General features: G+C 62.1%; 18 protein-coding genes across 18 annotated transcripts; 6 read left to right on the forward strand and 12 right to left on the reverse strand.

Moving 5' to 3' along the window:
• Positions 1-453: 453 nt before the first annotated feature.
• OT_ostta09g00750 (Ubiquitin fusion degradation protein UFD1) lies at positions 454-1,518 on the forward strand (the record flags this gene model as incomplete). The annotated part of the gene is made up of 1 exon (XM_003081021.1): positions 454-1,518. The coding sequence occupies one exon, from the start codon at positions 454-456 to the stop codon at positions 1,516-1,518; it is 1,065 nt and encodes a 354-aa protein (XP_003081069.1).
• A 100-nt stretch (positions 1,519-1,618) lies between these two features.
• Positions 1,619-2,269, reverse strand: OT_ostta09g00760 (Pentatricopeptide repeat; the record flags this gene model as incomplete). Its single annotated transcript, XM_003081022.1, has 1 exon — positions 1,619-2,269. The coding sequence occupies one exon, from the start codon at positions 2,267-2,269 to the stop codon at positions 1,619-1,621; it is 651 nt and encodes a 216-aa protein (XP_003081070.1).
• Positions 2,270-2,464: 195 nt separating this feature from the next.
• Positions 2,465-4,261, forward strand: OT_ostta09g00770 (Sulphate transporter; the record flags this gene model as incomplete). The annotated part of the gene is made up of 1 exon (XM_022983284.1): positions 2,465-4,261. The coding sequence occupies one exon, from the start codon at positions 2,465-2,467 to the stop codon at positions 4,259-4,261; it is 1,797 nt and encodes a 598-aa protein (XP_022839563.1).
• Positions 4,262-4,298: 37 nt separating this feature from the next.
• OT_ostta09g00780 (hypothetical protein) lies at positions 4,299-4,865 on the reverse strand (the record flags this gene model as incomplete). Its single annotated transcript, XM_003081024.1, has 1 exon — positions 4,299-4,865. One exon carries the CDS (start codon positions 4,863-4,865, stop codon positions 4,299-4,301), a length of 567 nt encoding a protein of 188 aa, XP_003081072.1.
• A 166-nt stretch (positions 4,866-5,031) lies between these two features.
• On the reverse strand, positions 5,032-6,867 carry OT_ostta09g00785 (hypothetical protein; the record flags this gene model as incomplete). The annotated part of the gene is made up of 1 exon (XM_022983285.1): positions 5,032-6,867. The coding sequence occupies one exon, from the start codon at positions 6,865-6,867 to the stop codon at positions 5,032-5,034; it is 1,836 nt and encodes a 611-aa protein (XP_022839564.1).
• Positions 6,868-7,066: 199 nt separating this feature from the next.
• Positions 7,067-9,019, reverse strand: OT_ostta09g00792 (Rudiment single hybrid motif; the record flags this gene model as incomplete). The annotated part of the gene is made up of 2 exons (XM_022983286.1): positions 7,067-8,762; positions 8,892-9,019. The coding sequence occupies 2 exons, from the start codon at positions 9,017-9,019 to the stop codon at positions 7,067-7,069; spliced, it is 1,824 nt and encodes a 607-aa protein (XP_022839565.1).
• A 503-nt stretch (positions 9,020-9,522) lies between these two features.
• On the forward strand, positions 9,523-11,157 carry OT_ostta09g00800 (Serine/threonine-protein kinase, active site; the record flags this gene model as incomplete). The annotated part of the gene is made up of 1 exon (XM_003081028.2): positions 9,523-11,157. One exon carries the CDS (start codon positions 9,523-9,525, stop codon positions 11,155-11,157), a length of 1,635 nt encoding a protein of 544 aa, XP_003081076.2.
• A 200-nt stretch (positions 11,158-11,357) lies between these two features.
• On the reverse strand, positions 11,358-12,852 carry OT_ostta09g00810 (Serine/threonine-protein kinase, active site; the record flags this gene model as incomplete). The annotated part of the gene is made up of 2 exons (XM_003081029.2): positions 11,358-12,490; positions 12,600-12,852. The coding sequence occupies 2 exons, from the start codon at positions 12,850-12,852 to the stop codon at positions 11,358-11,360; spliced, it is 1,386 nt and encodes a 461-aa protein (XP_003081077.2).
• A 1,124-nt stretch (positions 12,853-13,976) lies between these two features.
• Positions 13,977-15,068, forward strand: OT_ostta09g00820 (Ribosomal RNA adenine methylase transferase,conserved site; the record flags this gene model as incomplete). The annotated part of the gene is made up of 1 exon (XM_003081030.1): positions 13,977-15,068. One exon carries the CDS (start codon positions 13,977-13,979, stop codon positions 15,066-15,068), a length of 1,092 nt encoding a protein of 363 aa, XP_003081078.1.
• Positions 15,069-15,200: 132 nt separating this feature from the next.
• Positions 15,201-15,470, reverse strand: OT_ostta09g00830 (unnamed product; the record flags this gene model as incomplete). Its single annotated transcript, XM_003081031.1, has 1 exon — positions 15,201-15,470. The coding sequence occupies one exon, from the start codon at positions 15,468-15,470 to the stop codon at positions 15,201-15,203; it is 270 nt and encodes an 89-aa protein (XP_003081079.1).
• Positions 15,471-15,731: 261 nt separating this feature from the next.
• OT_ostta09g00840 (unnamed product) lies at positions 15,732-17,579 on the reverse strand (the record flags this gene model as incomplete). The annotated part of the gene is made up of 1 exon (XM_022983287.1): positions 15,732-17,579. One exon carries the CDS (start codon positions 17,577-17,579, stop codon positions 15,732-15,734), a length of 1,848 nt encoding a protein of 615 aa, XP_022839566.1.
• A 140-nt stretch (positions 17,580-17,719) lies between these two features.
• OT_ostta09g00850 (unnamed product) lies at positions 17,720-18,304 on the reverse strand (the record flags this gene model as incomplete). Its single annotated transcript, XM_003081033.1, has 1 exon — positions 17,720-18,304. One exon carries the CDS (start codon positions 18,302-18,304, stop codon positions 17,720-17,722), a length of 585 nt encoding a protein of 194 aa, XP_003081081.1.
• Positions 18,305-18,432: 128 nt separating this feature from the next.
• On the reverse strand, positions 18,433-19,044 carry OT_ostta09g00860 (G10 protein; the record flags this gene model as incomplete). Its single annotated transcript, XM_003081034.2, has 1 exon — positions 18,433-19,044. One exon carries the CDS (start codon positions 19,042-19,044, stop codon positions 18,433-18,435), a length of 612 nt encoding a protein of 203 aa, XP_003081082.2.
• A 273-nt stretch (positions 19,045-19,317) lies between these two features.
• OT_ostta09g00870 (Leucine-rich repeat, ribonuclease inhibitor subtype) lies at positions 19,318-20,700 on the reverse strand (the record flags this gene model as incomplete). The annotated part of the gene is made up of 1 exon (XM_003081035.2): positions 19,318-20,700. The coding sequence occupies one exon, from the start codon at positions 20,698-20,700 to the stop codon at positions 19,318-19,320; it is 1,383 nt and encodes a 460-aa protein (XP_003081083.2).
• A 195-nt stretch (positions 20,701-20,895) lies between these two features.
• OT_ostta09g00880 (Ubiquinone biosynthesis O-methyltransferase) lies at positions 20,896-21,792 on the forward strand (the record flags this gene model as incomplete). Its single annotated transcript, XM_022983288.1, has 1 exon — positions 20,896-21,792. One exon carries the CDS (start codon positions 20,896-20,898, stop codon positions 21,790-21,792), a length of 897 nt encoding a protein of 298 aa, XP_022839567.1.
• Positions 21,793-21,854: 62 nt separating this feature from the next.
• OT_ostta09g00890 (CGI121/TPRKB) lies at positions 21,855-22,394 on the reverse strand (the record flags this gene model as incomplete). Its single annotated transcript, XM_003081037.2, has 1 exon — positions 21,855-22,394. One exon carries the CDS (start codon positions 22,392-22,394, stop codon positions 21,855-21,857), a length of 540 nt encoding a protein of 179 aa, XP_003081085.2.
• Positions 22,395-23,282: 888 nt separating this feature from the next.
• OT_ostta09g00910 (unnamed product) lies at positions 23,283-24,071 on the reverse strand (the record flags this gene model as incomplete). The annotated part of the gene is made up of 1 exon (XM_022983289.1): positions 23,283-24,071. The coding sequence occupies one exon, from the start codon at positions 24,069-24,071 to the stop codon at positions 23,283-23,285; it is 789 nt and encodes a 262-aa protein (XP_022839568.1).
• Positions 24,072-24,176: 105 nt separating this feature from the next.
• Positions 24,177-24,686, forward strand: OT_ostta09g00920 (unnamed product; the record flags this gene model as incomplete). The annotated part of the gene is made up of 1 exon (XM_022983290.1): positions 24,177-24,686. The coding sequence occupies one exon, from the start codon at positions 24,177-24,179 to the stop codon at positions 24,684-24,686; it is 510 nt and encodes a 169-aa protein (XP_022839569.1).
• Between the last annotated feature and the right edge of the window lie 11 nt (positions 24,687-24,697).

A 24,697-nucleotide genomic window follows, 5' to 3' on the forward strand; every position in this document is an offset into this window, starting at 1 on the left:
TCTCGTCGTCCCGCTCGCCTCCTCTTCGTCCGACGACTCCTCGAACGCCGAAACCTTTCGCGAGGCATCGACGCGCGTCGACGCGCGCATCTCGAACGTCGCTCCACCGCTCTGCGTCGACGCGCTCGTCGTTTGCGCGCTCGAAGATTTCTTTCGCGGTGGCATGGCGCGCAATGTGACCTCGTCTCGACGTCTTTCGGTCGCACCGCGTGAAGCGTGTTACGAGCCTGAGCTCGCACGCGCTGTGCGATGAAACGCGCGCGCGTCGACGCCTCGGAGACGACGCGGACGCGAGCGACGCGCGAGCGACCGGCGAGCGGAGAATGGAGCGAATCGGGGTGGTCGTCTAAACCCCTAAAACCAGGGTTTAGGGATAGGGTTTAGAGAACCCACCCCGAGACGCGACGCGCGAAGAAACGTCATCCCTCGCCGCTCGCCGCTCGATCTCGCGCGATGTTCGGACGATTCGGCGCCCCGAGGGGATTCACCGCGAGTTATCGCGTCTACCCCGTGAGCTTCATCGACCGCCCGCAGGTGGAGCTCGGAGACAAGGCGATCATGCCCCCGAGCGCGCTGGAGCGGTTGACTCGAATGCAGATCGATGAGTTCCCGATGACGTTCGAGGTTGAGAACGCGAAGCGTGGACGGAAGACGCACTGTGGGGTGCTTGAGTTCGTCGCGGACGAGGGCGTGGTGTACCTGCCGTACTGGATGATGCAAAATTTGTTACTGGAGGAGGGGGACGTGGTGAAGTTTACGTACGCGTCGCCGCCGAAGGGTACGTACGTGAAATTACAGCCGCAGACGAAGGATTTCTTGGACATCTCGAACCCGAAGGCGGTGTTGGAGATGACGTTGAGGAATTACACCTGTCTCACGGTCGGGGATACGTTCGTTATTCATTACAATAACAAGAAGTATTACATGGATGTGGTGGAGGCAAAACCGGGAGACGCCATCGGAGTCGTGGACACCGATTGCGAGGTCGATTTCGCGCCTCCGTTGGATTACGTCGACCCTTACGGTCCCGATAACACGAAATTTGAGGATACAAACTCCGGGGCGATCAACGCGCCGAAGAAGGAGGAAGTCGCGGGTGACGACGCCGGCGCGTCCACGTCGGGCGCTGAGACGAGCGTGGAACCAAAGACAAAGACTTTCCTGGCGTTCGCGGGCGGTGGACGCCGATTGGACGGCAAGTCTATCTCCGAGATCGCTCCGGTGGAGGTGGAGATTCCCACGACGTCGCTTCGCGTGACCAAGGAGTGGCAACAACTTCGTCAGGGCGGCGTCCTCGGCGGAGAGACGAGCAAGGAACCCGAGCAGCCCAATCCGGACGGCGACATCGACCGCAAGCGCAGCGGCAAGGTTGTTTTCGGCGGCGCGCGCGCGGCCGCAATCGCGCGCAAGAAGGAAAAGGCGGCGGCGGCGAAAAAAGACGATGCGCCCGAAAAGAGCGACGCCAAGCCGACGTCCTCGTTTGAAGCCTTCAAGGGCACCGGGAACAAGCTGCGATGAGGCGATGATTCTTTCGATTGATTTTGATGTACTTTTACAGCGACGCGACACGAGCGCGTAGGCGTTAAAAATAACCAGGAAAACACAGCGATTTTCTCCTCTAGACGAGCAGCATCTTCTTCACGTAGGCGCGAATCGAGCGACGCTTTTGCACCGCCGAAACCGTCCACATATCCGGCGCGACGCCCTCGTCAACCATGCGATCGACGATCTCCTCCGCCCTCGCGAGATCATTCGTCGCCGTGCAGCAGCTCAGCAACGCGTTGTACGTCACGCTCGTGAGCTCGATCCCGTGCCTATCCTTCGCCCCGTTCACGACGGACATCGCCTGTCCCCAGCTCGGCGGATCCAGACTGAGGTACCCCTTCGCCATCTCCGCCACCGCCACTTCATCCGGCACCGCGACCCCTTTCTCAAAAATCTCATCGTACACCCGTCGCGCCAGTTCAACGTCGCGTCCGTTCACGCACGCCGTGAGCGTCGCGCTCGTCGCCCGCGCGTCCGGCGTCGCCCCCAATCCGTTCAGCGACACCAACAGGTCCACCGCCGCGCTCGCCGCCCCCCGTTTCGCGCACTCCCGAATCTTCTTCGTCGTCTCTCGCAGAATCTCTCGCTCGTTCGCCGACGCGCTCGCTCGCGCGCCCGCGCGCGCCGCGCGAACGCCGCCGCCGCCGCCGCCGCCCCGTCCACGATGCGCCGCCGTCTCTCGCGCGCGCGTCCACGCGCGCGCGGTCACGGGCGCGAGCCCCATCGCGCGCGGCATCGCTCGCGTCTCCCTCGCTCGTCCGTCGTCGCGTCGACGTGCGCGGCGCGGCGCGGGCGCGGGCGCGGTGGTGTCGCGCGATGGGCGTCGTGGTCGTCGTGAAATCATACTGTTCGCCCACACGACGTGACACGCACCCACGCGCGTCGACGCCCATCGCGATGCGCGACCCGTCGACGCGCGATGGCGACGCGCGCGGTGACGCGCGCTTCGGTGGGCGATGGGACGACGCGCGCGGTGCCACCGCGCGCGCGCGCGGGCGCGGTGCGGCGCGTGAGAGCGAGCGAACGCGTCGTGATGTTGACATCATGGTGCGATGGAACGACGCGCGCGCGACGCGGGCGAACGGTGACGCGCGCGACGGCGACGACGGCGCGGGTGGGGGAGCGCGCGGGCGCGCTCTCGCAGGTCCTGAGCGGGATCACGGTCTCCCTGGCCATGGTCCCGGAGTCGCTCGCGTTTACGTTCGTCGCGGGCGTGAGCCCGATCGTCGGTCTGCACGCGGCGGCGTTGATGGGACTGTGCACGGCGCTGTTGGGGGCGCAACCGGGGGTTATTTCGGGCGCCGCGGGAGCGACCGCGGTGGTGTTCGCGCCGTTGGTGGCGAGTCACGGGGTTGAGTATTTGTTCGCCGCCGTGACGCTCGTGGGGGCGATGCAATGCGCGTGCGGCGCGGCGAGACTCGGAAAATTCATTCGACTCGTCCCGCAACCGTGCATGATCGGGTTCGTGAATGGATTGGCGATTGTGATCGGGATGTCGCAGTTGGAGACGTTCTCGGGATTGAGCGGGAGCTCTCTGGCGACGACGGCGGGACTCACCGCGCTCACGATGGCTTTGATCCGTATCATTCCAAAGCTGTCTTTCGTCCCGAAAGCCATCCCTGCGCCTCTTTTGGCCATCGCGTCGTGCGCGACGCTGACGAATGCGCTGAAGATTTCGACGAAGACCGTTGGAGACGTCGCCCCGGTCTCAGGATCGTTGCCGTCGTTACACTTGCCGAACGTCCCGCTCACTTTCGAGACGTTAACCGTCATCGCGCCGTACGCGCTCTCCGTCGCCGCAGTTGGGCTGATCGAGACTCTTCTTACGCAGCAGCTCGTGGACGACGTGACTGAAAAGCGCACGGCGACGCACACCGAGTGTATTGCGCAGGGCGTTGGTAACTTGGTGAACGGTGCTTTCGGCGCCATGGGCGGATGCGCCATGATTGGACAATCGATGATCAACGTCAACTCTGGCGGTCGAACGCGAGTCGCAGGCGTCACGTGCGCGCTGGCAATTTTGAGTTACGTCTCGTTCGGTGCCTCCTTCATCGAGCGTATTCCCATGGCGGCGCTGACGGGCACGATGCTTTGCCTCGTGCTAGACATTTTCGATTGGACATCCTTCTCACGCATTCAAAAGATTCCAAAGACGGACGCCGTCGTCCTCGCCCTCGTCACCGGCGTCACGGTGGCCACGAATCTGGCCGTGGCCGTGTTTGCAGGCGTCGTACTGTCCGCCCTCGGATTCGCGTGGAAGTCATCGCAACGAATCATCGTCTCGCGCTCAGAGATCCGCGGAGTGAATAACTCGGAGGCTCTCTGCGAACTCTCCGGACCGCTCTTCTTCGGGTCGGTACAAAGTTTCACGGAGAAGCTTGATCCTCGAAATGAGTCGGCCAATCGCGTCATCTTGGACTTCGCCCAGAGCAAGGTTTGGGATAGCTCGGCGCTGACGGCCATCGACGAGTTGTCTGACAAATATCGCAGTCTGGGCAAGAAGCTCACTCTGCGAGGCCTCTCTCCGGATTGCACAAAACTGCTCACGAGAGCAGGCGATCTCGTTGAAATCGACGTGGACGCTGATCCCGTGTACGCCATCGGCATGGACTACGACACGCGCCAACTGGAAGGGACGACGGAAGCTTTGGCCGGGACGAATCGTCAACTCACTCTGGCAGAGGAGAAAGCGTTGAAGCGACAGTACAATCAATAGATAAGAGTGTTGTGTAATTGAAAAGCTATGTGTGTATCTAAGGTGCCGTCCCGCTCGTAAGCGCAGCCACTCCAATGGTCAACGCCGTGCCGACGAGCACAGGATTATCCAAGCTCCAAAATTTCGGCGTCTTTTTGGCCAGTCGCGTCACTCGTTCTAAATCCGTCTCGTTTTCGCTCACCGGCGCCTCTTCTCGCAACAAAAACTTCGTCTCCGGGTCCACCTTTCGCAACCACTCCGAGTAAAACCATCGCTCTAATCCTCGCTCGTCGTCTTCCTTCAGCTCCTCGAGGTACTTTCGCAACGTCCCAGCCTTCTTGTCCCTCGCGAGTCTCACGCGCGCGTCCGGGACCAATCCGAACCACCAGTACGCCACCATCGCGCCGACCGCCACGAGCACCACTCCGTTCGCCGCGAGCGCGGAGGTATCCATCGCCGACGGCACGTACGCCGACGGTACGTCGTCGGCGACGCGACAGCGAACGACGCGCGCGTGACGTTTCGTCTGAAACGCTGACGTCGACGGTCGAGAACTCGAACCGGCGGTCGACGACGACGACGCGCGCGAGCGCGGGGCGCGAACGTCGCGCGCGATCGCGGTCATCGTCGCGTGAGCACGTCGAGGCGCGCTCGAGCGGGGCGCGTGCGTCGGTGACTGGCCATCGAGGACGCGCCCTGGGTGTCTGGAGTCATTCGCGAGCGAAGAGAAATTTACAAAGAGAAAAATGTGCGTCACGCGTGACGCACGCGGACGAGACGTCGCCAGAGTATCACCAATCGTTGTCATCGTTGGTGGGAGTATCGGCGCGCCAGAGTTGGACGTCGTCGGGGCGGCGATAGTCGCGGGCAGGACGGCGCGGTCGAGAGTCGTCAGAGCGCTCGAATCTCGGCGGGGAGTCCCTTCGGTCTCGACGATCATCGAAACTCGGACGATTTGGACGATCACGGTTACCTTCAAAGTCGTACGACGGTCGTCGTTCGTCCCGGTCAAACGAACGTCGAGGCGGTCGGTCGCTGAAATCACGATCTCTCGAACCTCGGCCGCCTCGCCCGCCTCGCCCACCGTCGTCGCTCCATCGAGCGCCAAACTCTCGAGATCTTGAGTCGTCTCTGTCGTCGAAGCGCCCGCGGTCATCGCGTCGCTCGAAGTCTCGACGGTCGTTGAAGTCATCCCGACGTCCACGACCGCGTCCGCGACCGCCGAAATCGCGACCGCCGAAATCGCGACCACGACCGCGACCGCGACCGCCAAAGTCGCGCTCTCTCCCCAAATCGCCTCGTTTGCCTTCATCTCCCCATTGAGAGCCGAATTCGGAGCGCTCGCGCCTTCCGTACCCGGATTCCTCTCGATCACCGGATCTACCCCGATCATCGCGTCGATCGAAGCTTCGACGATTGTCGTAATCATCTCGACGTCCGCGACCGCGACCGTCAAAATCTCGACCGCGTCCTCGACCACCTCCACCGAAATCGCGAGAGCGTCCGCGGCCACCTCTGTCTTCGTCGCCCCATCGAGCGCCAAACTCAGGACGTTCGGGCCTGCGGTAGCCAGAGTCCTCTTGATCACCGTATCGACCGCGATCATCGCGTCGATCGAAGCCGCGACGGTCGTCGCGTCGATCGAAGCCGCGACGGTCATCACCGAAATTGCGCCCGTAACCGCGGCCTCGACCGCCCTCAGAGCTACCCCTCGGTCGCCGGTCGAAAGACCCACGGTCATCGCGTCGACGATCGTCCCTCGGTTTTAGTGAAACTGTGGACGTGTCCACGGGCATGTCCTCGGGAGCCGGCTTGGGAGAATCCGCCATCTTAATCAGACGCACCACGCACTCGGACGCCACCGCCTTGGGCGGGAGCTCAGCGAACTCATTCGGATCCTCGATCTCGTTAAGAACTAAGAGCACGCGTAAGACGTCTGAGAGCTTCAAAGCCGGATTCACCTGTCGCTCTTGAATCTTATCGCACGCCGAACACTTCCCGCGAAGATGCGAGACGTCCACATCCATCGCCGCTCGCAAACGCTGCAATCCTGCGTTTAGCTTGCGATTATTCAACCTTCGTGGCAATGGCCAATCGATCAGTTGATACACCAATCGATCGGGCAAGCGAGCGAACAAATCAGGTCGATCTCGAGCGAACGCTAAGACCAATCGCTTGATCTCTCCCGCGTCCGTCGGCGTCAAATCCTCAAATTCGCTCTCTTCCTCCGCCTCCGCCGCCTCCGCCGGCTTTGCGACCGGTCTCGCCCACTCCGGTGCGCTCGACTCCTCCTCTCGCACGCTCACCACCTCTTCAGCTACGCCAGTGTACCCTAACTCGCGCAATCGCGCCATGAACACCACAAACTCGGCCCAATCCCCCCCCCACGTCGTCGTCGTCTGCACGCCCGGGAGCGCCTCGAATGCGCCGAGCTCGCCCTCTTCGCTCGTCGATCGCGCTCTGATCGTCCATCTACGTCCTAAAACCCCGCTAGAAGACACTAAACACGTATTTACGCGCATCCACGATCGCGTAGCCCCACTTGACGCGCGTACCGTCGCGTGATGCGTCCTCAAAGTCACATTGGACGGTGTCCTCGACGCGGCGGCGGCGCTCGAGAGATGCATTGTGCGCTCGCTTCGCGCGCGACGCGCGAGCGTGGACGCGCGCGCGAGTGTCCGAAACGTCGTGCCTCTCTACCGACCTCTGTGTGATCGAAGCCGGTCTATGAGCGACGAACGAACGACGCGTAGTGTGGTGAAGGAGCGTTACACGCGTTACACGCGGTGAGGTTTGTTTTGGTTTCAACGCTCTGTCAAAGGTTGATTACATTTGGTCGAGGTAGGCTCGGTAGCCGAGGTCTTCGAGCTTACTCGCCTTGTTCAACACCACGTTCTCCATGTCTTCCTGGTAGGCTAACATCTTAGACAGAACGGTGGGCTCGTACGCGGAGACGATGCGGGCGGCGATGAGTCCGGCGTTGGCGCTGTTCCCGATGGCGACGGTGGCCACGGGAACGCCCTTGGGCATTTGAACGATGGAGAGGAGGGAGTCCATGCCGTCGAGGTACTTCAGCGGCACAGGAACACCGATGACGGGGAGCGGAGTCATGGCGGCCACCATTCCGGGAAGATGCGCGGCGCCGCCGGCGCCAGCGATAATGGCTCGAATACCGCGCGTGTGCGCGCTCTTGGCGTAATCGTTCATGCGATCGGGCGTTCGATGAGCAGAGATCACCGTGACCTCGCAACCGATGCCGAATGATTCCAAGACCTCCGCGGCGGCGCTCATCGTAGGCAAGTCGCTATCCGAACCCATGATGATGCCCACCTGAGGCGCCGGCTTGGCGGGCGTATGGTCGCCCTTGGCGGCGCGCAGGATTGTGTCCAAGCGCTCCGTGGCCACCGCCGCACTCGGTCCGACGACGGTGATGTGACCCATCTTACGCGCAGCCTTCATATCCGGCTTTTCGTACCAATGAATGCTCGCGCCCGGGACCTCTAACGCCGCGCCCATGAGGCGGTGTGCGCGAGACATTGCCTCGTCGCCCTCGGCGTCACCCAAAATGTTCTTCATCACGGCTCCGCCAACCTTCAGCGAGGTGTCTCCCAGAGGCCAGCCCAAGATCGCGCGCAGATGGTTCTCGTATTGCGAGCACGCGCAGCCCTCGATGGTGTAGTGTCCGCTGTTATGCGGCCTCGGCGCGCACTCGTTGAGCAGAATGGAGCCGTCGTGCAAGAGGAACAACTCGACGCCGAAAATGCCCGCACCCGTAAACGAACCGATCGCCTTCTTGGCCGCCTCTTGAACCGCCTCGGCGACCTTGTTCGGAACCGGTGCGGGAGTCGTGGTGATGTCGCAAATATTATCCTCGTGAACCGTCTCCACGACGGGGTATGCGCGCGTCTCGCCGTCTCGCGCGCGCACGACCATCACCGCCAGCTCCTTCGCAAACGGCACCCACTTCTCGCAATATAAACCTTGCTCAAACCCGCCGAGCTTGACCACGGCGTCGTTCAGATCGGCGGCAGTCTTCGCCACCGCGTTCCCTCGACCATCGTACGCCAAACGCTTCGACTTGAGCATGAGCGGAAACCCAAATTCACTCGCCGCCTTTTGCAGCGCCGCCTCATCCGGGCAGTCCGCGAACGGTCCCAGAGGCACGCCCGCCTGCGAGAAGTGCACTTTTTGCGCGTACTTATCCTGAATCGTCGCCAGCGTCTCCGGCGTCGGCTGCACGTCCACACCCTCCGCCGCGAGCTCCCTCAGCGCCTCCACGTCGATGTGCTCGATTTCAACCGTGAGCACGTCGCACTCCCGCGCGAAAGCCTTCACAGCCTCTTTATCCCGAAAGCTCCCGACGACCTGCGTCGACGACACGCTCGCCGGGCAGTTCTCGGTCGGGTCCAAAGCCTTCAATCGCACCCCCATCGGCGACGCCGCGATCCCCAACATGCGTCCGAGCTGTCCGCCGCCCAGGATCCCCACCCGCGCGTCTCGTCCGAGCGCCGTCTCCTCATCCCTATTCGTTCACCACGACCGCACGTCATCGTCAGTACTCACGTCCACGACGTCGTCGTCTCGTCGTCGTCCTCCGAGCCATCGCGTCGCCGCCTCGGTCACCGATCGCGCGTTTCAAACGCGCACGCACCGCACGCGAAATTTCTCCTCCTTCACCGCGCGCGCCCGCCCGCGCGCGCGCGCGCGACGCCGCGGCGCGCGCGACGTCGTCATCGTCGTCCCCACCGCCCGCGCCCGCGTCGTCGTCGTCGTCGCCATCGTCGACGCCGCGCGTCGATCGATGCCGCCGCCGATGCGCGCGGTCTGTGTGCACCACATACGTCTCTACGAGGTCTATATACGTCACACAGCTCGTATCAAAGACGTCTCTATCGCCATCTGTTGACGCGCGCTCACCCGTCGACGCTCGACGTCGTTTCGTATCTTCGCAGTATGTTGCGTCTGTATACATACCTGTAGATCGTACTGGACGCACATATACCCTATACATGTACACCGTCGCGCGTGCCGACACCGCGGCGTCGACGCCGACGACGCGGGACGCCGACGCCGACGCCGCGCGCGCGGGCGAGCGAGCGCGCGGGGGCGGAGACGTGCGATTATTCCGTCGCGCGCGCGTCGACCGCGGGCGCGTCGACGGGGCGACGCGGGACGCGACCGCGCGAAGCGACGGACGGTGACCGAGAGGACGCGCGGAAATCATGCGCCACGACGAGGAGTTGCGCGCGCGATTCCCGGACGCGGCGCTGGATGATTCGACGATGGTGGATGATGTGTCGATCGCGCTGGTGCGGGCGGCGATTAAGGCGACGACGAGTGGACGGGGGACGGTCGCGTGCGCGGCGCGAAGATTGGAGACGGACGCCGATCGCGCGCTCGCGGCGGCTGACGAGAAGGATAGCGCACGGAGCTCGATCAGCGCGGACGGGAGCGTGAGTCGAGAGGCGCATGAACTGGCGATGCTCACGGCGGCGATCGCGAGGAGTGGGATACGGACCAAGGGAGACGTAAGTTATAGAATCGTGTGCGCGTCGGCGGACTCGCGAGGAACGTTGGCGCAATCGAGCACCGCGATCGAGCAGTGTTCGATGACGGTGCGAGACGCGAACTGTTGCGTCGACGTTGCAGGCTGGACGCTGTGTTTCTTCACCGCCACCGGGTGGGAGGGAGAGGGTGAAAACGACTTGGAGGCGGCGCTGCAGGACGCGTTGGACGCGGACAAGGTCTTCAACCAGTTGGGGAAGCGAACGAGAACGGTCGTGCACAGACGATCGAGATTGAAACACGAAGGATCGCCCACGACGTCCAACGGCGACGGGGCTTCGCGAGTGGCTTTACGACGGATGAATTCCGCCGAGGCGGGTGAGTCATCGGAACTCTCCGAGGACGACTCGTTCAACGGTTCAAGGGAGCGCGAGACCTCGAGCGTCGAGCGAGTTGGGAGTCCTTCGCTTGATGATTGTACAAATATAGTGAGCGATATAAACGGGCGTGAACTCAATATCGGAGAAAAAGTGAGCAGTGGGTCGTTCGGCGCGCTCTACCGCGGCACGTACTCCACTCGCTCAGATGATGGAACTCTCAACCGGCGAGTCGTCGCACTCAAGTACTTGAAGTCGGTCGACAACGGCGGAAATTTTGACGCTCGGCGAGACTTTTTTCAAGAGGTACGGATCCTGCGAAAAATCAATCACGAGAATGTCATAGGATACGTCGGTTCAGTCATCGAGGGACAAGACCTCTGCTTGATCACAGAGTTCGCGGGAAACGGGAATTTGATAGATTACATGGCTGCTAAAAACAGACCATTTGGGACGCGAGAGGTCGCGCGCATCACACTTGGCATCGCTCGAGGAATGAATTTTATACACGAGGGGTTGAAGATGATGCATCGAGACTTGAAGGCGTCAAACGTTTTGCTCGACGACTCCCTCACGCCGAAGATATGTGACTTCGGGCTCGCTCGTGTGATGGCGAAAAATCCGGGACAAATGACGGCAGAGACTGGAACTTATCGATGGATGGCTCCCGAAGTCATCGGTCACATGCAGTACGACTACAGCGCCGACGTGTACTCGTTTGCTATCCTGTTCTGGGAAATACTCACCGGTGGTCAGGTACCGTTCGCTGAACTGAACCCACTTCAAGCGGCGGTCGCAGTCGTGCAGAGAGGCATGCGTCCAGAAATTCCTCGCAACTGTGATCCTTATCTCGTCGAAATCATGCGAAAATGCTGGAAAACTGCCCCATCGGCGCGACCAACTTTCCGCGTGCTCGTCGCCATGTTCGAAGCATACCTCGATGTGTTGCCAGAACGAGAGCAAGCCGAGGAGAAGAAGCAACGTCCCTTCTCAAAGTTCTTCAGATGGAAGCAAAAAAAAAAATCTTGCAACTAATCGCTAGCAACGCTCGTAATAAAAAGGCAGAAAATGTTGATAACTTCCCACTAATTTTGGTCCTCTTACCCCCGTTTTTTTGATAACTTCGCACAGAACTTTAGTTGTCGCGTTTCTCTACGTCGGCCCGAGTAAAAATTATAGAATGACCGGAATGAAATCGATTATCGCGTTAATTATTTACAAGCGTGAAGCCACGTTTATTTCGACGTCGGGAACACGGAAGTGAGCGAGGGACGGGCAATGTTAAGCTTTTTCACCTCTTCGCCGACGATCTCGACGTTCTTGTACGTGTAGCCAATGAAGTTTTCATCCTTTGGTGCTCCCTCGCCTTCGACCGTTCCGCTCTTTTTCCGCATGCTGTCGTCCTCTTCAAAGTCCTCAAAGTTACGAGTGTCCAACCGGTGGGACACGACGGGGCGGTAAGGCGGAGTCATCGTGTACAGGGCGTTCCAGTCCAGGCCCTTGAAAAATTTGTGAGACTTGATCTCCTCTACGCCTCCGTGCGTGCCGAGACGTTGATCAGCATCGCAAAGAAGGCGCTCGATCAAGTCTCGCGCTTCGGGAGAGATCGGTGAATCGTCCGGGATCCTCAGGTGATGTCGCCAGTGCACAATTTTCCGACAAGTCGTCAGCGGCTCGTCGCTATAAAAAGGAGCGTAACCCATGAGCATCTCAAAAGCAATGGCGCCGACGCTCCACCAATCGCACTCCAGTCCATACCCTTTCTTCAGCAACACTTCGGGCGCAATGTAATCTGGCGTGCCAACGGTGCTGAATGCCAGGCGTCGACGGCTTTTTTGCCAATTCGCAACCTCTTCCGCTCTCTTTGAATCCTCATCCGTACGCGGGGGCGGATCCGACGGCCCCATCGATTCATTTTCCAAGATTTCTGGAAGCACCGCCTGCTGATACGTCGGGTCGATGGGTTTACACAGCCCAAAATCACTAAGTTTCATGTGCCCGTCCTTATCGAGCAGCAAGTTATCCGGCTTGATGTCTCGGTGAATGAAGTTATGTCGATGGATCGTCTCGAGAGCGGCCACCGTCTGCGCCAAGTAAAAGCGCGTCTCCTCCTCGGTGAGGGTGTCCCGTCGAATCAACAGCGTCATCACATCACCTCCCGGTAAGAATTCCATGACGAGGTACAAAAACTGATCGTCTTGAAACGAGTAATACAGCTTGACCACAGCGCGAGAGTTCACCTCGGCGAGTAAGTTTCGTTCAGCCTTCACGTGGTCAACCTGTCCTCGTCGAACCATCTCTGACTTTTTCAGTTTCTTCATCGCAAAAATCTCTCCCGTATCCTTCTGTCTCACCAGTCGCACCTCGCCTGCGCCATCGTCCGCGCGCGCGTCTCGTCAGTCTCTCGTCTCGCCGCGGAATATTCTCCGTCGTCGCGTCATCCGTCGCGCCATCTCCCTCTCCCATCGCGCACGCACCGAACGCCCCCCGACCGATCAATTTCAACGGTTCAAAGTCTTCGACCCGCATCCGTCGCTTCGCATCGCGTCCGACCTCGGTCGCCGCGATCGCGCGCGCCGCGTCCGCCTCGCGCGCCGCCCCCCCCCGCGCCGCCGCCGCCGCCTCCACCGCCTCCACCGCGCGCTCCCGCTCGCTCTTCTTCCCCGTCCGCCCCTCTTTCGACTTACTCGCGCGCGAGAACGCGCGCGAGAACCACGAGGTACCACCCATCGTCGTCGTCTCCGGCGTCGTCCACCGCGGCACGGAATCGAGACCGAATCGACGAACGATCGCCCGACGCGACCGCGCGAGCGCGCGACCGGTCGCGCGTACGACCGCGGCAAAAACCCACGCGTGCGATCGCGCGATCGCGCGACGCGCGCGCGCGTGCCGGCGGTCGACGCGGCGGCGCGAACGACGTCATCGCCGTCGCGTCGTGGTCGTTTCGAATACATGGGCGTATGGTATCTTCAATACGTACACACGTCCATCCGAATCCATCATCGGCGCCATCGCGCGACGCCGCGCGCGCGCGACGGCGACGACGCCGACCGCGATGTCGATGGACGTCGACGTGATCGCGGACGCGCGCGCGGCGCTGCGATCGATCGCGCGCGCGCGAGCGGCGGTGCGCGAGACGCGAGAACGCATGCGAATGCGCGCATCGGGCATCGGCGACGACCGACGGGCGACGCGCGAGGCGCGCGCGGGCGCGGTGGTGGACGCGACGACGCGCGCGCGTGACGCCGTGCGCGCGGAGCGGGCGGCGGCGCGAGGGGCGATCGCGCGGGAACGCGAAGCGTTGGCGGCGGCGGCGGAACGCGCGCGGGCGTACGTCGCGGACGCTGAGCGGCGCGCTGGAGGAGATCCGCGCGCGGGGGGGGGTGCCGAGGGATGGTGGAGCGAGTGATGGAAGATGGGCGTGATGCTCGGGAAAGGGTTCCGCGCGGGCGCGGTGGCATTGGAGACGCGGGCGGCGGACGCGCGGGAGGCGTTGGACGCCGCGGCGGCGCGCGCGCGAGGTACGCGCGGGGAGCGTGACGAGGCCGGGGAACTCGAAAGTGCGATCGCGGAGGACGTGCGGGATGCTTTTGACGCGCTCCGGGAGATACACGCGCGAGCGCGGGAGAGGACGGGGCGAAGGATTGAGGATTGCGCCGAGCGCGTACGGGCGCTCTGACGACGCGGACGCGCGCGGAAACGCGACCGTGATCTAGCGCCCGCACGCGTTCGCGCATCATCAGACGCATTGTATTCGTGTACGCTATCATTAGACGACCGTCGAACGCCGTCGACGGAGGACGAATCGACGACATCGACCGCGTCTCGGCCGTCGCGCCAGCCGTCGCCGCACAATGTCCCTCTCGCTCTCCCGCGTCGCGTCCTCCGCCCTCGCGGGCGCGCGAATCCCGCACCGCGAGCGCGACGCACCGAGACGACGACGAGCGCTCCGCGTGTGCGCCCTCGCGAGAGGTCCGATACGGTTGAGCGCGAATAAGAAGAAGAAGAAGCTCGAAAAGCAGCGAGACGCCAAGAGCAAGGACCGGGAGAGTCGCAAGCGCGACGCCACGCTCGTCGATCGCGTGAACGACGCCGAGCACGAGGCTCGACGATGGCTCGGACAGCACTTCTTGATCGACGCGAGCGTGGTCACGGACGCGGTGGAGGCGGCGAGGTTGAACGAAGGGGACAGGGTGCTGGAGATTGGACCCGGGACGGGAAACCTGACGTGCGAGTTGTTGTCTCGAGGAGCCAACGTGTTGGCGGTGGAGAAGGATAGGAATTTGGCGGAAAAATTACGTAAAGGGTTGTGCGTGGAGCACGGAGAGGCGCTGAGGCTGGTGGAGGGAGATTTTTTAAAGTGGGACGGTTTGGCGGCGGCGTTCGCGAGAACGAGCCCAGAGCAACCGAGGGCAAAGGTGGTGGCGAATATTCCGTATAACATCACCACAGACGTGCTCAAGGTGTTGCTTCCGATGGGTGATGTGTTCGAGGATATGATTTTTATGTTTCAGGAGGAGGTGGCGCAGCGACTCGTTCGCGACGACGCCGGGGGCGGCGACTATCGAGCGATGAGCGTGCGCGTGCACTACTACTCGAAGCCGTATTACATCCGTTTCGTTCCCCCGACGTGCTTTATGCCACCCCCAAACGTGGACTCGTGCTTGATCGGGTTCAAGCCGAAGGAACCGCACGAGCTTCTACCGCTGAACGGCACGGAGAACCAATTCTTCACCTTTGTCCAGGCATGCTTTGCGCAAAAGCGAAAAATGTTGCGAAACAATCTCAAGGCGGTGTGCGAGGAGAACACCATGGAGGGTGCGTTTGCGATGCTTGACCGCGGAGACAAAATTCGCCCGCAAGAACTGACAATGGAGGAGTACGTCAGGCTCTTCAACTTTGTCCGAGAGCGCGCCGCCGAGAGCGCGCCGAGCTCGGAGCAATGATTGTGTCGTCGTCTCAATTAAAACTGTCTCATGAATACGCTGTTGTACATTGTCATAAACGTATCTTGTTGTCTTCTTAAAGCCCGAGCGCGAAGATCATTTATCACAAAATTGACGTGCTCAGTTTTGTCGTCACGAGGCTGATGATTTTTGGAAAATCTGAAACCCGTGTACGATACTCCAAATCCATCCGACGAAGAACACGAAACACATCAGCCACATCATCAAGAAGCACATTACCCCCTCCGCCGCTTTTCCCGCGACCAAGCACGCGATGAGGGTGCCGATGCCCGGGAAAACAATGTTCAGAACGAAAACGCCGATGCTCAGTCCCTTGGACACCTTGACGAGGGCGTCGTTGTGCGTCTTTTTCACGAAATCGGTCGCTTTTCGTATCGACATGACGATTAATTTTTTTTTCAGCGTCCGTGCGTCGACCGGGTCGAGGCGTCGGTGTGTCGGTGGGTGACGCTCGGGTTTGGAAGTGACGATTGGACGGATGAGTGACGGTTGGATGGACACTTTTTTTTTTCTGACTCGGCGTATAAAATTTTAAATGTTAAATGTAAAGCATAATCTTGACGCGTCGTTGGACACGCGAACGGTCGTGAGATGCGCTCAAAATCTCCATCTTAATGCTGGAGATGACGGGCGGCGAACACCCTAATCTGGCGGATTGGCGCACGCAATGCCGCCGAACCTACCGCGCGCTTGGCACGCGCAGCAATTCCCGCCGCCTCTGCACTGCGTGGCGCCGCCACATTGACCGTTGTTGCATACGCACGTGGCCTGGCTTGGAGAGTTGTTATAATCGGCGATCGGATCGCATCCGTCCGTCGCGGCACAACTCCACGACGGGTCGTTAGGATCCGGCGCGTTGACGCCGGCTTGACAGCTCAACGCGCAGTCATTGTTGCCTTGACCGCAACTTCCGCACGTGGAGTATTGTTGCGAGTTCGGACAATCGCCGAGAAATTTGCACAATTCGCCCTGGTTGCATTGAGCAGTAGTCTTGCACGAATAACCGACTATTTCGCCGTTGATCAGGTCGGCACAACAGACGTCGCCTTCGGTGCAGCAGGTGAGCTTGCCGTTAACCTCTGGTCCGCAGCACACACCAATGCCTGTCGGAATTGAGTCGTCGGCACATGGATCTAAATACTCAGCATTTGCTGGACATCCGGGCAGAGGACGTCTGCACCCAGTGATCGTGTTTTGACACGACCATCCAGGCGGACCCCCGGGAAAATCGAAGCAGCAGTAGGATGGTCCAAACCCCCCAATTGGTGCGGAATCTGAGATGTTACAACACTCACCTCCACAGCAAATAGCCGTTACTGACTCTTCCTGACGCGAGACTGAATCGGGCGTAGGCGTGCACGGGCTCAATTCTTCCTGGGTTTCACACGTGGGTGGCGGTGGACAGAACGGGTCCGGGCATTGGAATTGATTCTCCGGGGTCCCTCGGAAGCACACATGCTCGCCACAAAGTACACAACAAAGCCATTGATTGTCATCCTCGTCCGCTGGGCAGCACACACCTCCACAGCACGTTTGATCGGAGTTAGAGCGACACTTCGGCGTGCCCGTAGTTGGGCAGTCAGGCGGCGACGGCGGGCAAACATCGACATCCTTCTGACATGTGCTATATCCGAGGATACCATCGTAGCAACACTGCTCACCCTTGTCGTTTTTGCATTCTGCGTCGGAATTGCAATATTTTTCGCAGTCACGGAAACTTTTGACGCAGACTTTGTCATCCGTAAGTGCCTTCGTCGCGCAGCACACTTGATTGACGCCGCACTCTTGGTGCGTGACGCACGTTGTCAGCTCCAAACACTGGTCCGCGTCTTCAACGCACGAATAGTGCGGGTTACCGTAGAACTCAGCGCCTATTTCACAGCAAACAAGACCGTCTTCACCAAAGCCGTGCCAGACGCTCGCGCACGATTCAGAGGATTCGCAACCAATAATCTGCTGCTGGGTTGCAAAAATAAAATCATACCACCATTGAAATTGATTTGGTTCATCAGCGCGAGCGATCGACATCCGGCCGTTCCGATCACTCACAGAATTGGAATGAGCAAACGCTCGAGCGGTGAGATAGAACTCGATACCGACGTCGTCGACGACAACAGGAGGCAGGTTGCGTCGACCGCGCGCGCGAGCGGACGCAGCCGCGCGCCGACGATCCCGAGGCGAGAAGAACGACGCGATCCAATCCAAACCAGCCTCCTGCGCCGACGTCGTCGCGGGCGTGCGACGCGCAGAAGACCCTCGATTGGTGTTATCGGCCAAAAACTCGTCCCGCGCCTGCGTGAGAAACGCCTGGACCTCGTTCCTGTCGACGGTCCTGTCATCACCTCGAGGACGCGAACTCGACGGTTGCGACGCCGTCGCTCGAGAGCGCGCTCGCGGCGCGGACGACGGCGCGGCGAAGACGACGAGTGCGCTCGTAGCGAGCGCGAACGCGATGAGCAGCGGGGCGAGAAAGCGCGCTCGAGCGCGCATGATGCGTGTTTAATAGTGCCGGTTGATATCCGGCGTTTCTCTGGCGTTTCTCAGCGGGCGACGGGACAGCGACGGGACAGCAATCAACAAACTCTACGGCGGCGTACTTTACAATAGAAATGAATCATCGAGCGCAATCATCACCCGAACGTGTTCAGTGCGCCCTGGGTGCTCTCCAAGAAGGCTTGAAGACGACCTCTGGCCACGCGCGCCGCCGCCGGCGCGCGCGCGTCCTCCTCCGGATGCTTCGCGTCCTCCGGCGAGCGCCACGAATCGACGTCCGATCGTCCGTCCCAGAACCCGAACGGAACGTTGGCAAATCTTGCATCGGTTTTGGTCAATAATTCAGCGACGCGTTCGGCGTCGGCAGCCGTGACCGCCCCCTCGGTTGTCGGCGCGAGCAAAAGGCCTCCGAGCGGGACGCCGCTCTTCTCTGATCCGAACACCATGCGCGCGAGAGCGCTCGCGGGTACCTCCCCGGGCGTGCGAACCATCGCTACCCCGCGCGCGCTCGCGAGGTTGTGATAGGCGTTCGACGCGCTCACGCCCCAGCACTTGGCGCACGGCGCGTCCTCGGCGCCAGAGGCCTCCACGCGCGTCGACGCGCTCGTCGATCCTGCGTCGTCTCGGCGTTGATCCGGAGGCAAGGCGATGCACCAAATAGCGCGATAGGGTTCGATGACGCTGTAAAACGCGTCGGAGCGAAGGACGCGTCGAAGCGCCATGTCGAATTGTGGGGTCGCGCCGCGCTTTGTCGTAGCGCTCAAGGGGCGTCACTCGACAAACAGTTCTATTCTTCATCTATTCACTACACAACGGTCTCTGTGCGATCTCAATCTAGTCTTTCGGTGTCTCATTTCCCCGCTGCCATCTCTTTCCGCAGAGCGGCGATGCGCGCAGCGACGGCAGGATCTTCTTCATCCTCCTCCTGCGCCTCGTTCGCCTTTCTCTTCTTGTTCACCTTGGCCTCCACCTCTTCCGTGATCGGGGTGTTCCACCAGATCGGTCCACCCATGATACCGTCTCCAGAGCAACACGAGATGCACCCCGTTCGCACGTTCGGCGTCAGTCGCTGTTGCGGCGCCCTCGACCCCATCGGTACCCGACACAGAGACGTCGTACCGAAATTCGTCGACGACTTCTGAATCGACAACAGCGAGCACAGATTCTCGTACCCGGGTTTCCTCCACTTTGATATCAAATTCCCATCCGCGATCTTCTCCCGCACCAACCAATCGTACAGCTCGCGTTTCATCACCTTTCGCTTGTACATCAAATCGAACAGGAAGCGATTCTTTTCCCAGTGCACGCGGTGTATCCGCCACCCCAGCTCATTCTTCCGCTTCCCCTCGTGTTCCTCGCTCACGGCGTCTCGCATTTGTTGTTCGAATTCCTCGATCGCGGGTTCGATCGCATCGAACCCCTCGGGGATCTTCTTACCCTTCAACCGTCGACGGAAGCTCATTTAAGACGCGTTATCGGTGGAGACGACTTGGTTTTCGTCCAGGCGGTGGATCGAAATTGAATGAATTCACGAGCGTGCGCACGCGTCACGCGACTGTAACGGTCGCGCAGCGTCGCACGAAGACGGTGCGAAGGTGCTTTGAGGTCGTGCGTGCGCGTGGTCGACGATGAGACGCGCGCGAGGCGACGAATGCGGGCTCGAGGTGAGCGCGCGAGAGTAGCGCGACGCGTCGAGAGACGCGCGTTTCGTTTACATCGGACGGTACTAGGATGTCTATTCGATGGCGATGACGCGTCCGGCGTCGTCGCGCTTGAGTCGATTGGCGTCGTCGGAGTTACCATCGGCGGCGCGCCAGGCGACGTCGAGGTTGGGGCGATTCGAGCGGAGGTCGGAGACGACGCGCTCCCAGTCGTCGGCTTGACACCCCGGATTGCCGCCTACGATCAAGGTGTGCAAGCGCTCGAACGCCTCGGGGTTCCGCAGAGCGACGACGACGGCGCGGAGACCGTCGACACTCAAGCCAACGGCGCCGAGGTCCAAGACCTCCAGAGATGAACCGGAGGACTGTGCAAAAATGTTGGCGACGCCTTCGTCTCCGAGCGCATTGTCAAAGAGCGAGAGCGTTTTCGAGGACTTGATCGCGTTAGACAACGCATCCATCGCGCCGGCGGTCAGCTTGCACGATCCAAGATCGAGGGATTCCGGCGCTCGCGACGCAAACGCGCCCACAGCGAGTGACGACGCGCCGGCGTCGCCGAACGCGTTTCCGCGCAAATTTACGCCGAGTAATTTCGGAGAGGCGCCCAGAAACCCGCTGAGCGCCTGGACATCGGCCTCGTCTTCGATCCCGCACTGCGTGAGATCGATCTCGAGAACGTTTGTCGTCGTCGTTCGCGCGCCGAACAGCGCGGCTGCGCCTCCAGTACCGAGTTTCACCCCGCTCAGCTCCAAGCGCTCCACGCTCGCCCGAGACGTCAAACCGTCGCCGAGCGCGCGCAATCCCTCCGTCCCGATCTCGCATCTGGTCAACCCGAGGCGCTTAATCGGGCATGAAGAGCTTAAAAGCGCTCCCAAAGCACGCGCGCTCGCGTCATCCAGGACGTTATCGGTGAGATCGAGTATTTCCAGCGAAACGCTCTCGCTCGCGCCCGCGAACGCCTTTGAGTATCCCTCCGCCCCCAAACCTTCGTTCCGCCCCAAACGCACCTCACGCATCGTCGCACTCTGCGATAAAACTTTTCCGATCGCCTCGCCGTCGTCGTTCGTCACCCCCTTGCGCTCGAGATCCATCGTCTCCAGCGCGGCGGCGTGCGCGCACCCGCGAAGCGTCTCCTGCAGCGCGCTCGTCGCCCTCCCATCGCCCTCCACCTCCACCATGCCACCAAAATTCTCATCCCCCAAGCATATCGATTTCAGCGTCACGTTCACCGCCAACATCACCGCGAACGCCCTCGCCGCCGTCACGCTCACCGCGTGTCCCGACGCGTACACCTCGAGCACGCGTTCGTTCTCCTCCAACGCCTTCGCCAGCGCGATTTGCGTCTCCTCATCGAACGCGCGCGATCGCGGAACGATGATCGACGTCAACCGCGCGTCGTTCGCCGCGCACATCGCGAGCCACGCCGGGGGTTCGGCGCTCGGTTTTCCCCACGCCATGCGATGCCGTCGTCGATTCTTTGATTCCTTCACCGTCCGACGTCTCGACGCCCTCGCGCGCGCGCGTCGCCCCCGTCGATCGCGCGCGACGGTGCCGTCGATCCACGCACCGCCGTCGTTCCCGTCCTCGGACGCGGGCGCGGGCGAGGGCGCGTCGCACGATGCGTCTCGACACACCGCGACGTCGACGTGTCGATGCGTCGACGCGCCCTCGACGCCGCGCGCGCGTCGCCCAGAGGTGGACGCACCGCCGAACGCGCGTCGTCGCGATCGTCCGCGACGCCCGCGCGCGCTCGAGCGCGCTCGAGCGCGAGCGCGGGACAGGTGGACCCGAACGAGCGAGCGAAATTCGAACGCGACGCCGCGCTGTGGTGGAACGAAACGCGCGGCCCGTTCGCGGCGTTGCACGCGATGAACCCGACGCGCGTGGCGTTCGTTCGCGACGCGATGCGGGAGCAGTTTAAGGAGACGCTGGGGACGAATGCGATGCGAGACGCCTTGAGAGGGACGCGCGTGTTAGACGTCGGGTGCGGCGGGGGCATATTCGCCGAGTCGTTGGCGCGTTTGGGGGCCGACGTGACGGCGATCGACGCGGGGTTGGCGAACATCGAGATCGCCAGGGCGCACGCGGCGCGAGATCCGGGTTTGGACGGACGATTGCGATACGAACACGTCGCCGCGGAGGCGCTGGGCGACAGAGGGGAGACGTTCGACGCGGTGACGAGTTTAGAGGTGATCGAGCACGTGAGCGATCCCATGGGGTTTGCGAAATCGCTTGGAAAGTTGGTTCGACCCGGTGGGGCTCTGTTTTTGAGCACAATCAATCGCACGGCGCGGTCGTTCGCGTTCGCCATCGTCGGCGCCGAGCGCGCGCTCGGACTCGTGCCGCCGGGGACGCACTCGTTTTCAAAGTTTCTCACCCCCGGCGAGGTCGCTCTGTTGGCATCTAGGAGCGGGTGCGAGATGCGCGAGCTGGCCGGGATGGTGTACGACCCCATTCGTAACACCTGGGCGCTCTCGACGGATGTGCAGATAAATTTCATCGCGCACTGCGTCAAGGCGAAGGAATCGACAAAGAAGAGTAAAGACTAGGCATCATAGACTGATTATTTTAACCGCACGTGTAGTTTATAGATCATCCCCCCCGCGCGCGCTCACGCGACGTCGCGAATCGCCATCCGACTCAACACCGCGTCCTCGAGCGACCCCCCGAGCGCGAGCTCCGCGTCGCCGATTTTAAACCACGTCTTAATCGACGCCTCATCGATCGCCCCCCTATCATCGAACGACGTCAACCGTCCCTCCACCAACTCCATCACGCGCGCCTCGATCCCACGATCCCCACCGCTCGCGTCCTCGAACGCGACGATCACCAACGTCTCGCTCGTCTCGCCGCCGCCGAAACGCCGAAACGCCTCCCCCACGTTCCTCGAGTGCGACAATCCGAGGATGATCTCTGCGTGCGCCCCTCGAGCGACGCCCTCGCCTCGATCGATCGCCACGCGCGCGCGGTAACACGCCATGTCCAGCGCGCGCGCGCCCACGACCGAACGCCCGTCCAAGACGCACGCGTCCAGCGTCCCCGCCCGCGCCGCGTCCACGACCGCCCGCGCGTTCGTCACCGACGCGAACGTCCACGATCGCGCCTCGGGGGCGTCGTCACCGGGCACCGCGTCGTAGCGCACGCGCGCCATGACGCGCCGCGATAATGGCGCCATCATCATCATCATCATCATCATCATCATCATCATCATTCATCATCGCGATGACGATGCATGCGTGGATGCATTCGACGCCTCGATCCAATCGCGACGCCGATCACCGTGCGCGTCCGCGATGCGATCCGTCGGCACCGATGCGACGCGCCCGTCGGCGTCGCCGCGGCGTCGCACGAACGCGGACGCGGTGGACGTGTTCGATGATGCGTCGTACACCGTGAATGTGATTCCATCGCCCGAGACGACGACGCCCGAAACGGCGCGCGCGACGACGCGGGTGACGGTGCCGGCGATGATGGACGCCGCGGTCGTGGGCGCGTTCGAGCGCGAGCGCGCGCGGGCGCGGGAGGGGGGGGCGGGCGGCGTGCGACGGGCGGCGGCGGCGGAGGTGATGACGCGACAGCGGGGCGGGACGACGCGGGCGGACGTCCCGGTGGACGATGCGCGTGATCGGTGATGGCGTTTGGGGTGGATGCGGGGTGTGGACGTCCGGGTGGACGCGGTCGCGGTTACATCGCGCGACGCGACGGGCGCGGGTTCGATGGCGTCGCGCGCGGCGCGTCTCCGTCTCGACGCCGCCGCGCGCCGCGCGGGAGACCGCGTACGCGGAATACACAGAGAGCGCCGAAACATGTAGCGCACGCGCCCTCGTCTCGGTGCGAGAATCCGAATCGTTCGTACAGGCGCTTGGCTGGAGTATGCGCCGCGACGCCCAAGGTGAGGACGCGCGCGTTCCGCGCCCGGGCGCGCGCTTCACGAAACGCCGACACGCGCGTCGCCGCGCCCCGCCCGCGCGCGTCCGCGCGCGCGCGTCCAACCAACGCGGAATCAACCGCCGGGATTGAGATCTTCGAAAGCACGCGCTTAAGATGGCGGTGGCTTCAGAGGCGTATCGTCGTCGTCGCGAACCTCACGAAGCGCGTAGTGTTTCACGCGCGACGCTTCCCGCATTGTTATGGCGACGCCCAACGCGTCGCGCACGGCGGAGGCGATCGCCTCGCCTTTCACCTTCGCGCCGGCATCCTTGATGAACGCATTGATGCGCGCATCCGCCGCGATCGCTTTCGATGGGAGCGACTTTGAGGATGTACACAACGCGTGCGTGTGCGGGACGTACTCGGTGATCCAAAACGTCCCCGGCGCGCCGTCGCGCTTCCACTTCCAACGCTCGATCACCGCCGCGTACGCGCAGTCGCGCCCCGGCCGGAGTTCGCGCCGTCCACTCTTCTTAAAGTCCTCGACGCCTTTACACATGAGCACACCCCTCGACCCACTGTGTCTCGTCGTGCACGTCTTCACGCTTCGTCCCTCCGCGACGGCGAGCCGTTTCAGCGCCGCCGCGGCGTCTCGCCCGCGCCCGTACGGCCCTCTCGGAATCACCACCTCCACCCCGCGCGCACCGATCGGCGCGCGATCGACCTTCGTCCACCACCTCGGACCCACCTCGTCGTCGTCCGTCGCGCCGTCGCGCGCGCCGTCGCCGCCGTCGTCGTCCGCGCCGCGTCTCGGGACGCGCGTCGCGTCGACATCTTTGTCCCCATCCCGCGTCGACGCGTCCTCCGTCGTCACCGTCACCGCGTCGACCGCGCCCGCATCGGTGCCCGGGGTGTCGTCGTCCGTCGCCCACGCGCGAGGACGCGGCGACGCGGTCATGCCGACGGGACGTCGCGCGATGGAATCGCGCATTCACGCATTCGTCGCGTCTTTCCCGATGGTCGCGTGAAGAAACAAAACCCCAAAAAAGCTTCACCGACGACGATGTCGACGACCCACCCCGTGGTCGTCCCGAAGCTCGATCGATCGACGGACGACGACGCGTCGACGGTGGTGCGCCGTCGACGCGCGCGCGAGAGCGACCGTCGCGCTCGGACGCGGGACGACGACGGGGTGGAGGGATCGATCGTGATTGATTCATTCATTCATTCTCATTCATTCGCGCGCGATCGACGCGATCGCGAGCGGGAGATGGGGGGCGACGGTGACGTCCCGACGTCGTCCGTCCTGTTCGCGGTGCGGAAACACGCGGGGCGGACGTGCGCGAGTCACACGGCGGCGTTTTTGGCGTGTAAGCGGGGGGATCAGGACCCGGAGACGTGCTTGAGAGAGGGCGCGGCGCTCACGGGGTGTCTCGTGGACGCGCTCAAGGATTTAAAGTCAAAGTGCGGAGACGAATTGAACGGGTACGCGGCGTGCTTGGATTACAGGAGTAACAATTTTGAAAAGTGTAGAAAGGAGCAGGCGGCGTTCGAGAACACGTGTACGCTCTGAGTGTAATCAAT

Source organism: Ostreococcus tauri, assembly GCF_000214015.3.
Source record: "Ostreococcus tauri WGS project CAID00000000 data, contig chromosome 09, whole genome shotgun sequence".
NCBI classification, from domain to species: domain Eukaryota; kingdom Viridiplantae; phylum Chlorophyta; class Mamiellophyceae; order Mamiellales; family Bathycoccaceae; genus Ostreococcus; species Ostreococcus tauri.